The 17,044-nt window shown below is 59.5% G+C and overlaps 4 protein-coding genes across 4 annotated transcripts; all 4 read left to right on the forward strand.

Annotated features, from left to right (window-relative positions):
• Nucleotides 1-48: 48 nt before the first annotated feature.
• On the forward strand, nt 49-3,918 carry LINJ_36_2200 (streptococcal hemagglutinin-like protein; the record flags this gene model as incomplete). The annotated part of the gene is made up of 1 exon (XM_001469763.1): nt 49-3,918. The coding sequence occupies one exon, from the start codon at nt 49-51 to the stop codon at nt 3,916-3,918; it is 3,870 nt and encodes a 1,289-aa protein (XP_001469800.1).
• A 4,148-nt stretch (nt 3,919-8,066) lies between these two features.
• LINJ_36_2210 (conserved hypothetical protein) lies at nt 8,067-10,883 on the forward strand (the record flags this gene model as incomplete). Its single annotated transcript, XM_001469764.1, has 1 exon — nt 8,067-10,883. One exon carries the CDS (start codon nt 8,067-8,069, stop codon nt 10,881-10,883), a length of 2,817 nt encoding a protein of 938 aa, XP_001469801.1.
• A 907-nt stretch (nt 10,884-11,790) lies between these two features.
• On the forward strand, nt 11,791-12,906 carry LINJ_36_2220 (conserved hypothetical protein; the record flags this gene model as incomplete). Its single annotated transcript, XM_001469765.1, has 1 exon — nt 11,791-12,906. One exon carries the CDS (start codon nt 11,791-11,793, stop codon nt 12,904-12,906), a length of 1,116 nt encoding a protein of 371 aa, XP_001469802.1.
• Nucleotides 12,907-14,462: 1,556 nt separating this feature from the next.
• On the forward strand, nt 14,463-15,323 carry LINJ_36_2230 (conserved hypothetical protein; the record flags this gene model as incomplete). The annotated part of the gene is made up of 1 exon (XM_001469766.1): nt 14,463-15,323. The coding sequence occupies one exon, from the start codon at nt 14,463-14,465 to the stop codon at nt 15,321-15,323; it is 861 nt and encodes a 286-aa protein (XP_001469803.1).
• Between the last annotated feature and the right edge of the window lie 1,721 nt (nt 15,324-17,044).

Below are 17,044 nucleotides of genomic sequence, written 5' to 3' on the forward strand. Positions count from 1 at the left end.
AACGGAGCCCACAGATCGACTCGAAAAAGGCTTGTGCTGAGCCGGAAAATGCGTATCACCGCGGCGACAGCGACCGCCCCTGTCGGTGCCCCAGGCGCCAGAATCCGCAAGGGGAAGGCAAAAACCATCCGCGCCGTCGCCGCGGCAGGCGCTGTATGGCGCCCCCAATCGCAGCTCATCTTCACCTCCAACGCCACCTCTGTGAAGGCGACGCCGAACGGCGAACTTGGCGCCTCGACAACCGCAGGGGCCATCAGCACCAATGACAGCATCAACGGCTACACCGTCACCTCATCAGCGCTGGCGATAAAGACTGCAGGTACTGGAGTCGGTGGCAGCTGTGGGGTTGCCTCGGTGCTCCCCATACCCACCGCGCCATCCTCTGGTAGCGCGCAAGCACCTCCGCTGTCGTCGTCAGGGCGTGCTGGGCTGGAAAGCCAGATTTTGCGGAACGACACTCTCGAAGCTGTGAGGCGATCAGGCGCCGAGGGGTTTCCACCCTCGCGGGAGAAGGGCGTTGTCAGTTGCACGTTGCTAGCAGCCGAAAAGCGACGCCGTGTTGCGGACGCCGCCGCGACAAGCGAGCTCAGCACAGACGACCGAAATGCGTTCACCCCTGCTGAGGTGCCGCTCTGGGTGGCTGGCGGCGCTCCTCTCGATGCTTCCAAGGCTGCAGATACCGGTGGGGGCGCCAGCGCTGCTTCCTTCGAAGGAGCGATGGGCAACTCGCCCTTCGTGTCGAGCTCCTCCTCAGCTTCTTCCGACACAGGATGTGCGCAGCGGGCAAAGGCCTTGCACACAGACCAGCGGCCCTCAGCGACGCACCGGTGCGACAAGGGCGCTTTCGAGAAGCGGCCGCAGCTGCTCCTGTCGCTTGCGCAGGACAACCGGGGTTTCCTCAATCCTGGCTACTCGTGCAGCTCCTCAGTCTCGAGCAGTGAGGACCGCGGCGCTGGCAGTGGGCGTGCAGGTAGCGACGGCAGCGCCGGTTCGGCAAGGCGCCAGGGTACCCCATCTGCGACACCTTTCAGTCGAGCCGCACCATCAGAGCAGCGCGGAAAAGCGTGCGGCGGCGCGACTCCGCCGGCGTCCACTACCCTTCTGGGTTGCGGCAGGAATCGGGCCACCCTCGCTGTCTTCCCGCTGACCGCCGCGGAGGAGCAGTCAGCCCGGCAAGCGTACGACACCTACCGAGCACAGCAAGAGAAAGCGAGTTATCACAGAAATCACGCCAGCGCCACTAAGCACTGCTCTCAGCGCTCTGCTTCCGTGCCCCCATCCGCCCTGAGCACTTCCACGCCTGTAGGGAAGCGTGAGCTGCTGCGGCTACTTCGCGGGCTTTATCACCGTGCACAGGCCATGATGGCATGTACCACAAAGACCGCCGCGCCGGCGTCCGCCCCGCCGCAGAGGAAGGCGGTGTCGCCAACGATCACCGTTAGCGCGGCAGACGTACTGCACGAGTTTCCTTCCACCAAATACCTGCTCAACGCAGCTGAGGCATGCTTTGGCAGCCGTCGTTTCCGAACTCTCATGGCTGCTGTGGTGGCAGACAGTGACGCCCTCGCCCCCATCGTAGTTCGAAACAACGACGGAGGAGCGCCCGCCGTGCCCACCGCTTCACGGTTACGGTTGTCGTCTTCGTCTCAAGGATTGACAGTGGAGGAGGCGCTCTCCTTCTTTAGGCACCTCAAGCATGAAATGGCCTCGGATGTGGCCAGGCAACGGGAGAGGAGGCAGGCAGAGCCGTCGGCGATGCCAGAAGCAGCGTCGGGGGACAAAGGGCGGAATCGCCCAGCGAAGGCGGCTCCATCACAGCCGCTACTTGACCTGCAGGGTTCGCAGAAGAGGCGTAGTATTTCTGCCCCCAGTTGTCAAGCTGCCTCCCAGATGTGCCGTCTCCCTTCTGCGCAGGCCGGTCGACGCAGCGGCCGACCTCCGCCGACTCCTGTTGCGCGGATGGCGGCGAGGCGTGCCACGTCGGCGTCTTTCCTGCCGTCGTCTACCCCACCGTCGCCTTCCCCGCAGTTGTCTTCCTCACCGTCCAGGCCAGGGATTCCCGGGGCGGTGGCGTTGGCGGGGCCTCAGAAGCCAACTGGACGGCGTAAGGGCCCGCGCAGAAAAGTAGCGCTGCCGCGGCCGTCGCCGCATCTGCTCGGTAACAACTCGTGCGCGCCCGACGCAGCTTACAGGGATGACTTCATTCACACATATGTGCAGCGCAAGGCATTTGCTGAGATCGCCGGAGGCCAGGGCTGCCACCACAGCACCACCGTGACACTGGGGCAGCTGATAAAAGTGCTGCACTGGTTCGAGCTGGCGCTCAACCCCAGCGTCCTCGAGCGCCTGTGCGGCGTGCAGGCGCAGCCGGCGCGAGAATCGCCGGATATCTTCATCGACTTCAATACCTTTGTGAAGATCATCAACTCGGGCTTGCGTTGCCAGCGCTACAGTGGGGGCAGCGGCTCCTCTTCAGCACCCGCCTCCGCGTCGGCGGACAACGACGACGATCCGCAGTCCAACGCGTTTGTGCCGGTGTTGCCCCCAGAGGCGCCTGCACGGGCTTCTCCTGTGACGCTGCCTATTCCAGGCTTGACGGCGACCGACGGTGCATCGCTCAGCACGGGTAGCGGGTGTGCACCTTGCTCTAAAGCTGCCTCCTCCACCATCTCAGTGCGTGACAGTGGGGGCTCGAATCGTTCGCTACTGGTCCTCGCCCCAGTTTCTGCCGCGGCGCATTGCCGATTGAGCAGCCTCAGCAGCATGTCGACTTCAACCGCTTCTTCGCGGGCAAGTGGCGGCAGCATGCACAGGCCATTTATGGACACAGACGATGCGTACCCATTGGTGGCTCATGACTCCGCCATCGCAGCGCTCTGCCGCAGTATTCGCCAGCGGCTGCGCCGAGAGCTGCGGCGGAGCGTGAGCGGTGGGTCTAACGCGCTGCTGCGACCGCGAGACAACCAAGGCAACCGCAACGGGACTGGCGATGGCGCGTTGCAAAAGGAAGGAAACGACCCGCAGTATTCTCCATCTAGCCGGACGGCGCCGGCTTCCTCGCGCTCGTGGAGGTCGTTGTCTTTGGCCTCCTCCGCAGCGTTGCCAATGCCCAGGGAGAACTTGAGCGCCGCCGGTCTAGTTGGTGAGAGCCAATCCGCTCCTGCACGTCGCGATGGCGAGGAATTCTCGGTATCGCCACACTTGTCGAAGTGGCTCAGTGACACGAAGCGTAGCACTCCGCTCTCTCGCCAGAGGCTGCGCGAGCAGCCGTCGCCGTCGCCGCTTGTAGTTCATGCGTTGCCTCCTCCCTCGCATCCGTACACACCGACCCCTACGCCAAGAGCCCCGCGTGCACAGCCCGTCAGAAGAGGTGAGGGCGCCATTGCCTCCCAGTGGTTCCGCACAGCGCAGCGCTGGCGGGGGCACGGGCACCGACTCGCTGCTCCGCCGCCCGCCAGGCCGGCTACTGCGCAAAGACAGGCTCTCTCCGCTGCCGTGGCGAGGCGGTGTCGCCGGCATCAAGGATCGATGCACCTTATCACGTCCCTGTCGCCTTACAGCGATTCAGGCCATGGCGCCCGACGGCCCGCAAGCCATTGCTGGCCGCGCATCGCGACTCTATCAACGCTGAGCCAGTCGCGAAGGTCGTCGTCGCTGCACTCCTGTGACACTCAGCCAGTGCTGCATTCGCTCCACTTGTCAGAACCCGACTTGTCTGCCGCTTTCCTGTCGCAGACTTTGCCTGCACAGACGGCGTCGAGGCACCAGAAACGGAACCGTCCAGCAAGCGCCTATACGCGACTTACGGCGGCACCAACGCATGACGCCTGTACAGCGCACGTCTTACACCCCCCTCTCTCACCAACCATCAGATCGTCGCCGCTGCCGTATCGGCGGCGGCTCTTCCAGGCCCGCTAGGACGGTGCAGACTGAGGTTGTAGTGAGACATTGCGGATCGGAGGTCAGTCACGTAGCCAATCAGGTGGACCCGCGTCACCGGCTGCCCTGCCGCTTCCGCCGTCCTGCAGCAGGTCGAGCCGAGCTAGCAGTCCAGTGCCCCGTTTCTCTCGTCGCTAGCGGCGACGGCGGTCGCTGCCCGGCCTCCGGTGTCTGACTCGGTCGCTTCGTCTCTTGGCAGGTCTTCTTCAGCCTTCTCATCTGGACTTCGCACTGGTGTCGCCGCCGCATTTGGCTGCTGTGAGGAGCTAGCAGGGCTGAACACGCAGGGCAGAGGCGTGGCTCAGCGAGTGGCTTCCCTGTCCCCAACTACGGGGGGCCCCTGGGTTCCAAATGTGGGGCAGCGGCATCAGCGCGACAGTCGATCACCTGGCGCTAGTGATCGGCCGCAAGGGAAGACTTTTGCTCGAGACAGCGGTCCAGGCTTTCTCATTTCGGACCCGCTGATATTTGGCGGAGCTGGATAAGATGAACATCGCAGCTGGTGATGTCGGCGCAGAGCTTCCCACACACACACACACACAAAAGTGCAGCCTGCGCCGACGTCTGCGACGTGCACAGAACTCATAGCAGGTGTACCACTCCCTCGCACTACGCTGGGCAGACGTGCGAAGTGCTGTGGACACTGAATCTGTTCAAGCGCAGCAGTCCCACTAGCAAGGGCGCCATCACGCACTGCAACGGCCATTCCACACTAGTTGCGCCTGGGACCACCAGCGACGCATACCGCCGTACACAGCGTCAGTGGCGAGAGCGAAGCTGCACTGTAACGGCGATGACAACGGCCGACGAGACCCCCTCGCTGAGCTTTTCTGCCGCTGAGTGAGCATCGATAGTGCAGTTCAGCGTGGTGAATAGCATCCGTGCCGCTCTGATTGCTGCCGGCTGGCACAGCCACACCGACGCGCTTGGTCAGACGACAAGCGCGTCGTCAGTCAGCGGCTCCGGCTCCATGGGAGCGGAGTCTTGACTGAGTATATCGTCGAAGCTCCCTCGGCAGCAGAAAGCTGACCGGGCTCTTTGCGAGCCACCAAGGCCCGGGGCAGCGGCCCGGCAGCGACTCCAATGTGCATCGAGCCCTCAACTCGTCGCTCTGGCGGTACAACCCAAGCGGCATGCGCAACTTCGGCAGTTGGTTTGGTGGCACGACGACATCGCTGGTCGCGGCCGGCTTTCTTCAGCTTCATGCCCGTGGCACATGATTCACGGTCCAGCTTTCTCCCCGCAAGAGAGTAGAAAGCACTAGAGCGGACGAGCAAAAAGAGAATAGCGGTTCTTCCTTGCATCTGTTTGTTTGTGGACGTGCGTGTACGAGTGCGCGGGCTCGACAGTGGACGGTGTTGCACTGCTGCCGTTTCTGCCACCAACCCGCCCCCTGTCTTTCTGTTCTCCCTTCCCGTTGTTTCTCGCAAGCGGTGCGCCCCAGTTTTGTAGTGGTGTCCTTCTGTGTTGTCTTTGGGGGAGGGGAAGGGGATGGAATGGGATGTCGTGTGTGTTCTTAATAGGGAACGAATTGCTTGTTCTCTCTGCCCTGTTTTACCTCATCCCCTTCTCTCCAAGGCTCCTGCTGAGACCCTTGCGCGCCTCGCTCTCTTTTCGCAGCAAGACACCCTGTCCAACGGGGAAGTGTAGCGAAGTGTATGCGTGAGGTATGTCTCTCGACACTTGCTTTTCCTCATTTTTCGAGTTTGTGTGTTGGAGAGGGGGAGTCTGTGTGTGTGTGTGTGTGGGTTAGGCATTTATAATATGTATGCATTTTGTTTGTCTGTTTTGGCTGTTACCTACATCGTTCATTTGCGCAGCTGTTCTGCATACGTTGTGCCCGCTTAGTGATTGTCATGTTCTCGGAGACGCCGGCGTTACGCTGCCCCGCACTCCTTCATGACTATTATTATTATTTTTTTTTTGCGTTACGCCTGTGTGTGTCTCTATATGTTTACCTTTTATGTACATTTGTTTGCTCGCATGCAGTAGCGCTGCAGGAAAAAATGGAAAGCAGACAAAAAATACAGGGGGAGTTGCTGGTGGTGGTGCAACGTACACACACAGAAAAACCAAAAATGGAGAAGAATGTCAACGAGCATGACTCGATCCTTGAAGAGCGGCATTGGGGTGCCTTCTGCACAAGGGACGAAAGGAGAAACACATATGGGCCGTGTTTCTCTGTTTTTATATGTGTGTGCGTTTGTGTTCTCGCCTTGCCTCACTCAAATGGGCTGTCTTCGCAGCACCATTGCGCGCATGGCGTGCCGTTCGGTTTGCCCAGCGTACACCCAACCCCCTTCGAGGGCGTTCGCGTGCTGCTTCAACTTGCACGGGACTGTGATTCCTTCTTTTTACTTTTCCTTTCCCTCTTCAACTCTCTATTTACGCCCCTTTTTCTCTTCACCGTTGATCATACCCCCCCCTCTCCCTCATACACGTACACACACACACATGAGCACATACCTCGCCACTCCCTTCCCCTTTCCTATGCATCTCCTGTTTCTGAGATGAATCCTCCTATGCCTCACGCCTGCGTTGCTGGCTCACTTTGGTCTGCCGCCGTTTGTCTGGAAGCACTTCCCGAAACACGACCCGAATAGAAAAGAAAAAAAAACACATAGCTGAAAGCGGAGGCGTCTCGCTGCGAGGTAGTTAGCTGCACAAGAAAACCACCACCGTAGCAGAGACGTACTCGACGATAATCAATATTGAGGTGTGTGCGCGGCGCAGCGAATCCAAACGGAGCGAGCTGGCCTCGGTCTCCCACTCCCTTCATTCGGCTCTTATTCGCCGGCCGCGCTCGTCGTTCCTCAAGGCGTCAAGAAAAGTAACACAAGGTGAACTGCAGGCAGTGGACTACCTCTTGGGTGTATCCGGTCTTCCTTCGTCCTCTCCCTCCCGCAGCCGCATACCCACACCGACTCCCCCTCCTCCCTTCTTTGCAGAACACTGCTCCAGGAAACCAGGACATTTCGTTTCTCTCACTCGGTTTTCGTCTGCACGCGTCATCTATTCACCTTTCGCTCCGTCCCCCCCCCCCAATTACTGTTTTTACCCACTCTGGCCCAGTGCGTGTGTGTGTGTGTGGTGTGCTTGTAGGGGATGTCGCGCGCGCGCCTGCCTTTGCCACCACTTTCCTCGTTCACCTCTCCCGTCTCCCGCGCATTCCAAGTGAAGTATTTCTGGGCGCGCTGCGTGGAGTGTGTCGTGTCATCGTGGTCTTTCTCTTTGCGTGCTTGACGGAGCCCCGCCCCGCTTCTCGCTGCTCTGTTCCTGGCTCTTTCAGTTCCCCAAATCGAATCTCGCTTCTGTGCGTGCGTCTTTTTGTGGGTGTGCATTGACGCACTCCTGCCCTTTTTTCGCGCTTTTCGCTGTTTGCTTTCTCAGCTCTCTGCAAGACAGTCGTCAGGGCTGCATGAGTTTTGTCCACTTCGAGACGTCCCTCTCATTTCTCTAACTGCGCCACCACCACAGAAAGGCACTTGTGGCGTTCCATCGTTTGCTGTTGCTGTGTCATGTTTTTGTAGTGGTAGCTTCTGCGCACCTTTTCTGCCTCCGCACGAGGCTCTGCAGGGGAAGTGTTATTAACTCTATCGTGCACGCGCGCGTGTGCATCTTCTCGTGTTGCCGTTGCTCTCCTCTGTCATTTGTGTTGCCCCTCTCTTCTTCCACCCCCTTCTGTCTCGACCGCTTTCGTCGCCGTCTCTGTCTGCTTTGCCCTGTTTCTGTGTGTGCGCGTGTGTGTTCATGTGTATTTTCCTCGTCTTCGCCGCTCTCCATCGTTATCTCCCTACTCCTTCACTTTTGACCTCGTTTTCTCCGTCCCTTGCGCTCTCGCTTCCCCTTCTACCAACGTTGTGTTTGCCTGCCTGCTGCTACTACTGCTGGAACCTCCCTCCCTCGCACGCACCCCCTCCTCCACCCCTCTTTGCCTTCGATTCTGCGCATCTCCTTCGCCATTTTCTCGAACTCGCTGCCAGACGCATTTCGCGTCTTCGCTACGTGACGCTGTTTCGCGTTCTCCTCTTGTGCTTTTTCCTCCCTGTGGGTGCGGGTGCGTTTCGCGTCCATCGACAACAATGTCTTCACCATTATCACTGTCATCATCGTGGGTGGACTGCTTAATGTCCATCCGCTTCGACCTCGACATCGGGCCCAAGATCGAATTCGTCTCCCCACCCGATGCCATCACAGAGGAGGGCAAGGTTAAGTTACTGCGCTGCGCCTTCCCAGACTGCAACCCGGATTGCGGGTACAACTTCATCTTCTACTTCACAATGCCAGACTGCACCACGGCGGCGGTGCAGAGCTTCTCGCAGACGGTGGCGCCACCTACGACAGGAAACACTGTGCCGGAGCTGTATGGCGCGGCCTTCTACCGCCAGAAGCATGACCCTAACGTGCCGCGGTGCTACGTGCAGCAGGTGTTGGTGCTCCTCTCCCACCTGCCGTACTACAACGTGCACGAGATCATCCTCCGCGTTGTGGCGCCGCGCTTTTGCCAGTGCTGTCCCCTCTCCCCAGATACTGGTAAGGTGCCTGTGTCCAGCTTACTGATCCCCGTCCCGGAGGCCTACTTCGAGTTTGACCAGTCCTACAGCGCCGAGCACTACACACAAGAGGACGTGCTGAGTGACGCGATGGCGGAGCTGGCCCAGTGGCCCTCGCCTCACCCGCAGGCGCGCTACACGGTGACGCTGCTTCAGCAGGCCCTCATCTTCATTACGCCGGCGCACTCGCAGCGGCAGTCAAGTCGCGCCACGCGCAGCAGCTGCGCCTCGATGCGCAGTGCCATGTCGGTGGACACGCGAGTAGAGTTTATGGAGGTGACACGAGGCAGCCCGCGGCACCGAGGCAGCGCTTTGGGCAGCGACTTCTTGCCCCTCTTCCGACTCCTCGGTGAGCAGCTGCACCATCTCACGTACGTGTGGGAGCTGCTCATTCGCCACGAGCCGCTCTTCATCCTCAGTAACACTCCCTGCATGGCGTCCGCGGCGGCCTTCGGCATCGCGTCGTTGGTGCTGCCCATCGAGTTCAGTGGCACGCTGCGGTCTTACTTCACAGTTCAAAACGAAGACTTCCCGCGACTGAGTCGGATGGGCAAGGTGCTTTCTTTCCCGAGGAACGAGGGCCTCATCGTGGCCGGTACGAACCCGTTCCTGCTGCGCAGCTTCAGTGGGTGGCCCAGCTTGATGGTCGTGATGGACAGCAACACGTCGATCACGGTAAACGGCTCCATCGCGTCGCCGCCACCGAGCGCGGTGGCTGGGGCGATCTCACCTCCGCCGCAGGCCAGTCCACTCCACTCGCAGCGGTCAGGTGCCTGTACAGCAGCGTCGCTGGCTAGCTCTCTGCTGCGGTCAGCGCTACCCGGGGAGCCGAGCGCCGAAAAGTCGCCGCGGCCGCCGTGGAACGGTGCCCACGCGCGCACGGCGTCTGGACAGGAGCCCTTGTCGGTGGCCATGTGCAGCATCAACTCCACTACATCCTTGGGTAGTGGGTCCACAAGCGCGCACCAGCAAAACGGCCTACGCGCCCCTGTCACGGTGGTGCCGTCGAGTTTCAGTAGCTTCAACGGCAACGGTGACGTCTTCGCCGATGTGGCGAGTCGAAAACCGATCTTCTCCTCCGCCTCTTCCGATACGGCGGACCTGCCCGCCACCTACAACGTGGAGTCCTCGACGGAGACGTCGCCGTCTACCTCGAGCCCGTCTCATGACTCGGGTCGCCGAGTGGAGGCAGCGCAACAGGCGCAGCGCACCGAGGATGGAAGTCTAGCTGGGGAGCACGCGTCTACGAGCGCGCTCGGGGAGTCTCCGGCGCAGCCCGGCAGTGGCATCAGCAACCGCGCGGAGAGATTCTCACATGGACAAGGACATGCTCGTCCCGACAGCAGTGATGCAACCTTGGCGACTGCGGCTCACCTAGCGCCGGCCCCGATCACCATGCCGTCGCCTGTCGACTTCTCTGTCACGCTCTTCACAACGGATCACTACAAGACCACAGTGGAGTCGGTGCGTGCGGCCGAGCACCGAAGGCGTGGCGGCGCCAACCAGGACAACTCGCGCAAAAACCTGCAGCAGCGCCTCCACAACTACTTCGATTCTTCTGTTCACTTCCTGTTGAACCACGAGGAGCAAACGCAGATGCTACTGAAGCGGCTACAGATGGTGTCCCTGCTTGACGCGGATGCCCAGCGGACATCCGTCTCACTAAGTCTTACGCACTGGCACGGTAATCCGCGAACGGCTTCCTCACCGACTACCAGCACCAAAAGTCCACCCTTTGCCTCCCCGACACCACCGTTGTCCTCAGCGAACACTAACAGCGCCTCCGGACACCGCGTGGATCCGGCGGCGGCGACTAACGGCATTACGTCGTGCTCGCATTTCTCCGTCGCTGATGATATGGTGCGCAAGTTCTTCACATCCCTCACCTCCGAGTTTCTCACGCCTGTCACGGCGTGGTTCCAGAGGGTCACCGCCCCGTACACGGCCTTCCACCTGTGCGATCGCGCCTTGTGCGACGCGCTCCTGACCCCTTCCAGCTTTCTCGACGACTTTGCGCAGCGGCACCGCGAGACAGCCCCGTCCATGTGGACCCAGCGACACTCGTACAAGACGTACAAGGTGGTGTACGAGCGGTTCGCGCACGGTTGCCTCTTCAAAGCCTATGTTCTCCAGCTCGTGGATGGGAGCCTGCGGCAGCAGATGGAGGACTTCCAGGTGGAGGACTGGGTCACCCGTGTGCCCTCCGACGCGGAACGCATTGATCTTCTCATCAACCTATTCAACACGGTCCAACGGGAGCTGAACGAAACCCTCGATCCAGACGTGCTCTTCGTGACCTCTGCCACATCGGTGCTGGCCAGCATGGCCGTGGTGCTGCAACAGCCTCACCGGGAGCAATTTATGCTGAAGATAGGAGAGCTGAAGCTATGACGCGTGATGCACGTGCTTAAGATGGGGTACATGCGCCTAGGCGAGCTTGTGCGTGCGTGCAAGTCGAAGAGAACGGAGCAGCTGATGTGTTTTTCCTCACCTTATCGAGGCAGGCACGACAAGGTCACGGTATCGAGGCCTTTCTGTGAAAGGCATGTCTGCGTGTGGGTTGGTTTAATAAGCGACTGTGTTCACAAGATCATGGCTGCATACTAATAGATGAACGCACAAGTGACCACCACTACAACTGCTGGTCTGTCTAAGCCGCCTTGGACGGCCTCTGCCGTGTTGTAAGGTGAGGGAGGATGGAAAAGGGCGCGCTTCAAGGACAGTGAGCGGGCTACTGAGAAGGTTGGCTGTGGGAAGCGCCGTTGCAGATGTGGCGCTGCTCCCCTGGCCCGTTTCTTGGGTAGCACCCGTTTGTGCTCTGTGTGTATGTTCGTGTCGGGGGTGGGCGGAGGAGGGAGGGTGCATGTATTGCATGGCGGCGTGCTTGGGAGGTGCGTGTTTCTTGTGGGTTCTATACGCTCACGTGTGTCGTCCCCGTCCTCTTTCTCTTTGCGCCTTCTGCTGTCTGCCGCAAACTCTGCGTCACTCCGTGACTGGCATGCGCTCTTCGACACCGCCCAGGACAGCATTGCTTTCTTTTTACTTCTTTTATTGCTTCTGTTGGTGCTGCGGCCGGCGGCGTCTTCGCAAGTATCCAACGTAAGAGAGAAAGCGGACAAACTTCCTCCCTCACCCCCGCTCACTCCAGCACGGCGAGTCTCTGGTGGTGAATCACACATTACACGGTCTTTTGCCCCCCCCCCGAATAGCTTCATAGAATTCCCTCTCCCTTTCCCCTTCACGCGTAGTCGCTGGAGGTGGTGAAAGGAGCGCTCGTGCGCCTTAACACACACGCACGATGTTGTCGGAGGAAGAGCGGGCGACGCTTCTCAAGTACTACTCAACGGTGAAGCTCAATGAGACTCAGCTGGACCAGCTTGCCCAGGCATACTGGGCGGCGACGCGTGAGGAGAGAGGGGAGATTGCCAAGGTGTATGCCCACACCTTCGTAGACCCCACGTTTGTGCAACGACTCATCTTCTTCCATGACTACCACATGCCCCTCACGGCCGCCGGTGCAGACCTGTCTTCGCCAGCAGGGGCAGCCGCAGGAACCAGCTCCTCCTTCGCGGGTCAGCAGAGCGGCAGCGAGAGCGGCAACTCTCCTCTCATGGCGAGCCCCACCTCGTCTTTCATGGCTGGGAGTCAAACGACGGCAGCGAGCCACGCACCACGCCGCACGCACGCCCAGCGCCTGCTCCGCTCCACCATTCAAGAGCACTTCCCCAAGCTCACCGGTCCTGGACCGTACGCGCTGCAGTTCGGATGTGTGCGGTCGGAGAAGGAACGCGAAGAGGTGATTGAGCTGTACTCTTCGCAATTTCTGCACCCCGACCCACCCGAGCTGCACCGCATCGTCACACTGCCGAGCAGCTTTTCCACCCGCACTCGAAAGCGAATCAGCGGCTCCTACTCCTGGTACCTGCGCTGCCTTGCAACGCAGGAGCTCGTTTGCGCCGTCACTGTGACGGTGCATCAGCAGGAAACAATACGGTTTGCCGAGATGCCGCTGTTTGCAACTGGTGTTGGGTACAAGAAGAACGGCTTTGGGCGCCTTCTGAACGCGGCGCTGTTGGCCTGGTGCGCGGAGGTGGGGCTGGAGTTCATCATGATCTCTGCTGACGTGCAGGCGATCCCGTTCTGGCGCCACTTGGGCTATCGTGCCATGACACGCGGAGAGAAGAACCGAATCGACTTCTTTTACCAGCACGACTGCTGCAAGTTCAAGGGCGCCGAGACGATGATCGGGTATTGCAACGTTGATCGGGGAAACGGCACCCTCTCCGGTGGCGCACGTCGTCGCGCTTCCCACAGCGGCGGCTCGGCGGAGGTGCTACATATGAGCGTCAGGCAGGTTTTGGCGCAACTACCTCGCTTTGCCGTGGAAGGCCCCGCCAAGTTACCAACTGAGTAGGGGATACACCGGAAGAGAAAAGGCACGGAAAAGAGCTGCTGGGCTGGTGAGGCATGGCGACTCGCGATACCAGAGCGCCATGGATCGTGAAATCCTTGACGCGCTGCGTGATTGCCGTTGTCGGTTGAGCCAAATGCGGTGGCTATGTATTTGTCTCTCAGCGCTCTCGTTTTGTGTGTGGAAGTGCCACTGCGAACACGCTCGGTCGATGTTTAAGCTGCTATGCACTGCATCCACGTTGTAAAAAAAATGAAAGAGAAAGGGCCATGCAGCCCAACGCCATCGACAACGATGCAGGAATCGATCAGCAAACACAACAATGACACAAAAACGAAGAAACGAGAAGGGGGCAGTTGCGTTGGTGCACGCCACGTCGTGTACCAACGTAGGCGCCGCTCACGAAGTAGGGGTGGGGTGTGTGTAAAGGCGCTTTTATTGTGTCTCCTTGGTTCGCTGTGTCTCCTTCATGGTTTTTCGTTTTTTTTTTGGAGCCTAGATCGGGTTCAGAGTTACGCCGCTGCCCCCCCCCCTCTTTCTCCCATCTCTCTCCCGCCGTATAAGCGTGCCTCCTCCAGCCCTCTCTCGCTCTTTGAACGTCTCTGCCGTTCGCTCCGCCCATCGTGTCCTCTCCCTCCTTACGCTCTCCCTTCTTCCTCTATGCGTTTCTCTGATCTTAGAAATATCCCTTCCCCACCTCGACGCCGTATTCCGTCCCTTTCTCCTCCACGCGCACAGGCACGCAGAAAGAGAGACGCACGCCAGCACAAGAGCGCCCATCGCCCCGTTCATGATTCAATCCGAGAGGCAGCCGAGGAGTTTTGTCAGGTTTCTTCCGTCTTGGTAATTTTCTCTGTCGGCGTGGCCTACTCTTCTTAGTCCCCTCTCCCACTCAGCCCCGCCCCCTCGTCGTCATTCTGAGTTCGTTCTTATAAAACCCGCCATACAGCTCTTCCCGTTGTTTCTCGACTAGCGCGCGCGCTCGCGCGTACGCATGTCTTTGAACTGTTGTTGTCTCGTGTTCATTGATTTTGCGTTCATCTCGACCCCCCCCGCCCGCCCACCCTCTCTCTCCTCTCCGCTTCCGCAAGCACCTCCTCCTCATCGACTCTCTCACAGACACACACACAAACACACATTTTTCTCTCTGTGTGCTCTTCTCCTGTTTTGCATTTACTCCGGCTCCTGAGGAATTCGGGCGGCGACTAAGTGGCGGCGTCTGTGTTTCTTAGTTGCTTTTCCATTCTCCTCTAACGCTCTCCTGCCCATTTCCTCCGTTGTTGCCGTCTTCTCCGACGTGCCCGAGCGAAGCCTTTCGATAGAGGAGGCCTAGTAAAGGTACCTGTGCGCTAGCGCGTGAGTCTGTTGTACGCGTGCACCGCTTTTCCCTTGTGCTTCCCCGAGAGTGGTTCCGACACACTTGCGGTGGTGTCGACCGTCTACTGGACTGCCCAATGTGACGCAGCGTAGCAGCTTCACCAGCTCCCACCCCTGCGCTTCCTCTTTACCACCTTGCCCATATTGTTACCCCGCGCACCCACAAGGTCACCATCGCAACAATGAATGCAATGACGGACACGGAGGTGGTGCAGTATGTGCTCCAGAACAAGAGTAACTATTATAAGGTGCTCATGGTAGGAGCAGATGCCACCGAGGCGCAGATCAAGGTAGCCTACAAAAAGATGGCACTCAAGTGTCATCCAGACAAGAACAAGCACAAACAGGCAGCTGATGCGTTCAAGCTGGTTGGCACGGCGCACACGACGTTGTCGGATGCCACCAAGCGCAGCATCTACGACCGGCACGGTGCGGAGGGCGTACAGCGGCACGAGAGCGGTGGTGCGCGTCGGTCCGCGAACGGCGCGGGTGTGTACCGCCATCGTCCAGCCGGGCAGCGTGACTTCTTCGAGGAGTTCTTCTTTGGCAACGGCTACCATGCGAACGGTCATGGTGTGCACCCCGGCGCCGGTGGGGCTCGATACCAAGCTGAGGTGAACATCAATCCCAATGCACTGCTATTTGTGCCCATCGTTGTTTTTCTACTCGTAGCAATGCTCTTGTCGAGCTCCTACACCGACGTCGATGCATCCAACCCGCTGTTCGGCGGCGGTCTCCGTGGCGCTGGCATGGCTGGAGCCTCCTTTAGCTTCACGGCGTCACAGAACGAGGGCTTCGTGGTGCAGCGCACAACTTCCCTGTACGGGTTGCGCGTACCGTACTACACGACGCCTCGGATGTCGGAAATGATGGACCGGCGAAAGGAGGTGTACTTGTCGATGGAGCAGAAGGTGTTGGAGACTTGGCGGGACTCTTTAGGTCGACGCTGCGAGGCGGAGTCGCTCAAGTATCGCTCGCGCGGCCGCAACGAGGTACCGCCAGTGTGCGGCGACTATCAACACTTCCGTCGAGCACTTGGTTGAACAGATCGCCGCCACATATGCTCTCTCTGTCTGTTGCGTCACCGAGCAGAAGTCGCGGTTGAAAGCGAAAGGAGCTGGCGGAACGAGACTAAAGGCGTGCAACACGCAACAACACCGTCATCCCAACTGTTTGTGCAAGTAACGGGGAGGGCGGAAGGATATGCGGAACAGCGCGAAACGAGCATGCCAAAAGAGAGGGATCTGCAGACGGAGGTAGCGGATGAGACGAAGAGAAAGGTGGCGAGTATGCCGCCAACGGCTGAGGGCACAAGCGAGAGGAAGGTATTAGTGTCATTGCAAGTGCTACGAAGAAGGCTGTGAGCATGTGTGTTTATCTGAGCACGCGCTCCACTTCGTCCTTTCGCACCCGCCCACCCGCCACCTGACTCGCTCGTCGGTTGTCTACTTTCTCTCATTTCATGCTCCTGCTGCTGACTTGCTTGCACAAAGCCTGTGCAGCTCGGCACGCATGTGCGTCCCTGCGTCTTCTCTTCGCGTCGGCTACAGCTGGGCTCTTGGGGTTGTTATATATGTTTATCGTTTTAGTCCACGCTTGTGACCTCGTGTGAAGCGCGCGTGTGTGTGTGGTGGTGGTGGGAGGGCAAGTGTGGGCCCCTCTGCCGCACTCCTTCTGCCCCTTCCCCCCCCCCAAGGACCCCCTTTTTTCTTTTCGGTGTTCGTCTTCTGTTTCCTCCCATTCCGTCCTCTCTCCCACACACACACACACTCATGCGCGCTGAACGAGAGGAATGCTGAAGCCCGTCTTCCGGCTCTCTCTCTCCCCCTTCCCCCTGCGCATGTATACCCGAGCTCCTTCCTCTCTGGTGTGCGCTTCTCTCGTATCCTCTCGTGCGTTGTTGGTCTCTCCCGCCTCTTTGTCGTCGTTGTGCTTACAACCGTTGGTGCGTTGCTCTGTGCCGGTAGCATTATATGTGTATGCGTGCGTGTGTGTGTGTGTCGATGCACGCCATCACCCCCTCCATCCCGGTCTTTCGATCATTCCGCGTTAAGTGCGTCGCCGCCTTCCTTGTTTGTTCCTCAATGCTGCCTAAACTTTCTCTATCTCACTCCTCTCCCACGCCCCGGGGGGATATTAAGGCGAAAAGAACGTGTGGACGAGTGCTGATCCGCACCACGCAAACCAACGTGTAGGGGATCCGCCGTGACTCCAACAACCGCGGTGCGAGAGAATGTTAATGCTGTCCATGGAGCGCTTCGCGAGTGGCAGGCGTACCCTCGTCCGCACACCCCTCCCTTTCCACCCTCCACCCTACAATGTGGAGAGAAAAACAAACCACGCAGTGTACCTTCTCTCTCGTCCAGCCCGCTGCGCGAGGGACTGGCGACGAAGCAACGCTCCACCTCCTCCTTTCATTCCTTTTCTTGTGGCTTCTCCACGTTAATCGATGCCGCCATAGCACTGGATCTGGGTCCTTGCCACCTCTTCCTGCTATCATCTACGCACAAGCAGGCCTCCAACGGCGTCTGCCTCCCCCTTGGGTGCAGGGGACGCCGCACCAAGCCCGATGCCCAGCTGTCGCAGCCCTGCACGGTGCTCTGCAGGCCGTCAGCCGCGTCGAGGTCCGCTATCTGCATTCGTCTGCATCGCTCCACGGGTCGGGTCGCTTTCCTATCAGCACGAAGGATCGACCTGAATCGGAGGAGCTTGTCGTGCCACGGCGGCGTCCCGTCGACCAGACTCGCCCAGGCCGCAAAGACGT

The sequence above is a fragment of the Leishmania infantum genome, chromosome 36, assembly GCF_000002875.2.
Source record: "Leishmania infantum JPCM5 genome chromosome 36".
Classification (NCBI taxonomy): domain Eukaryota; phylum Euglenozoa; class Kinetoplastea; order Trypanosomatida; family Trypanosomatidae; genus Leishmania; species Leishmania infantum.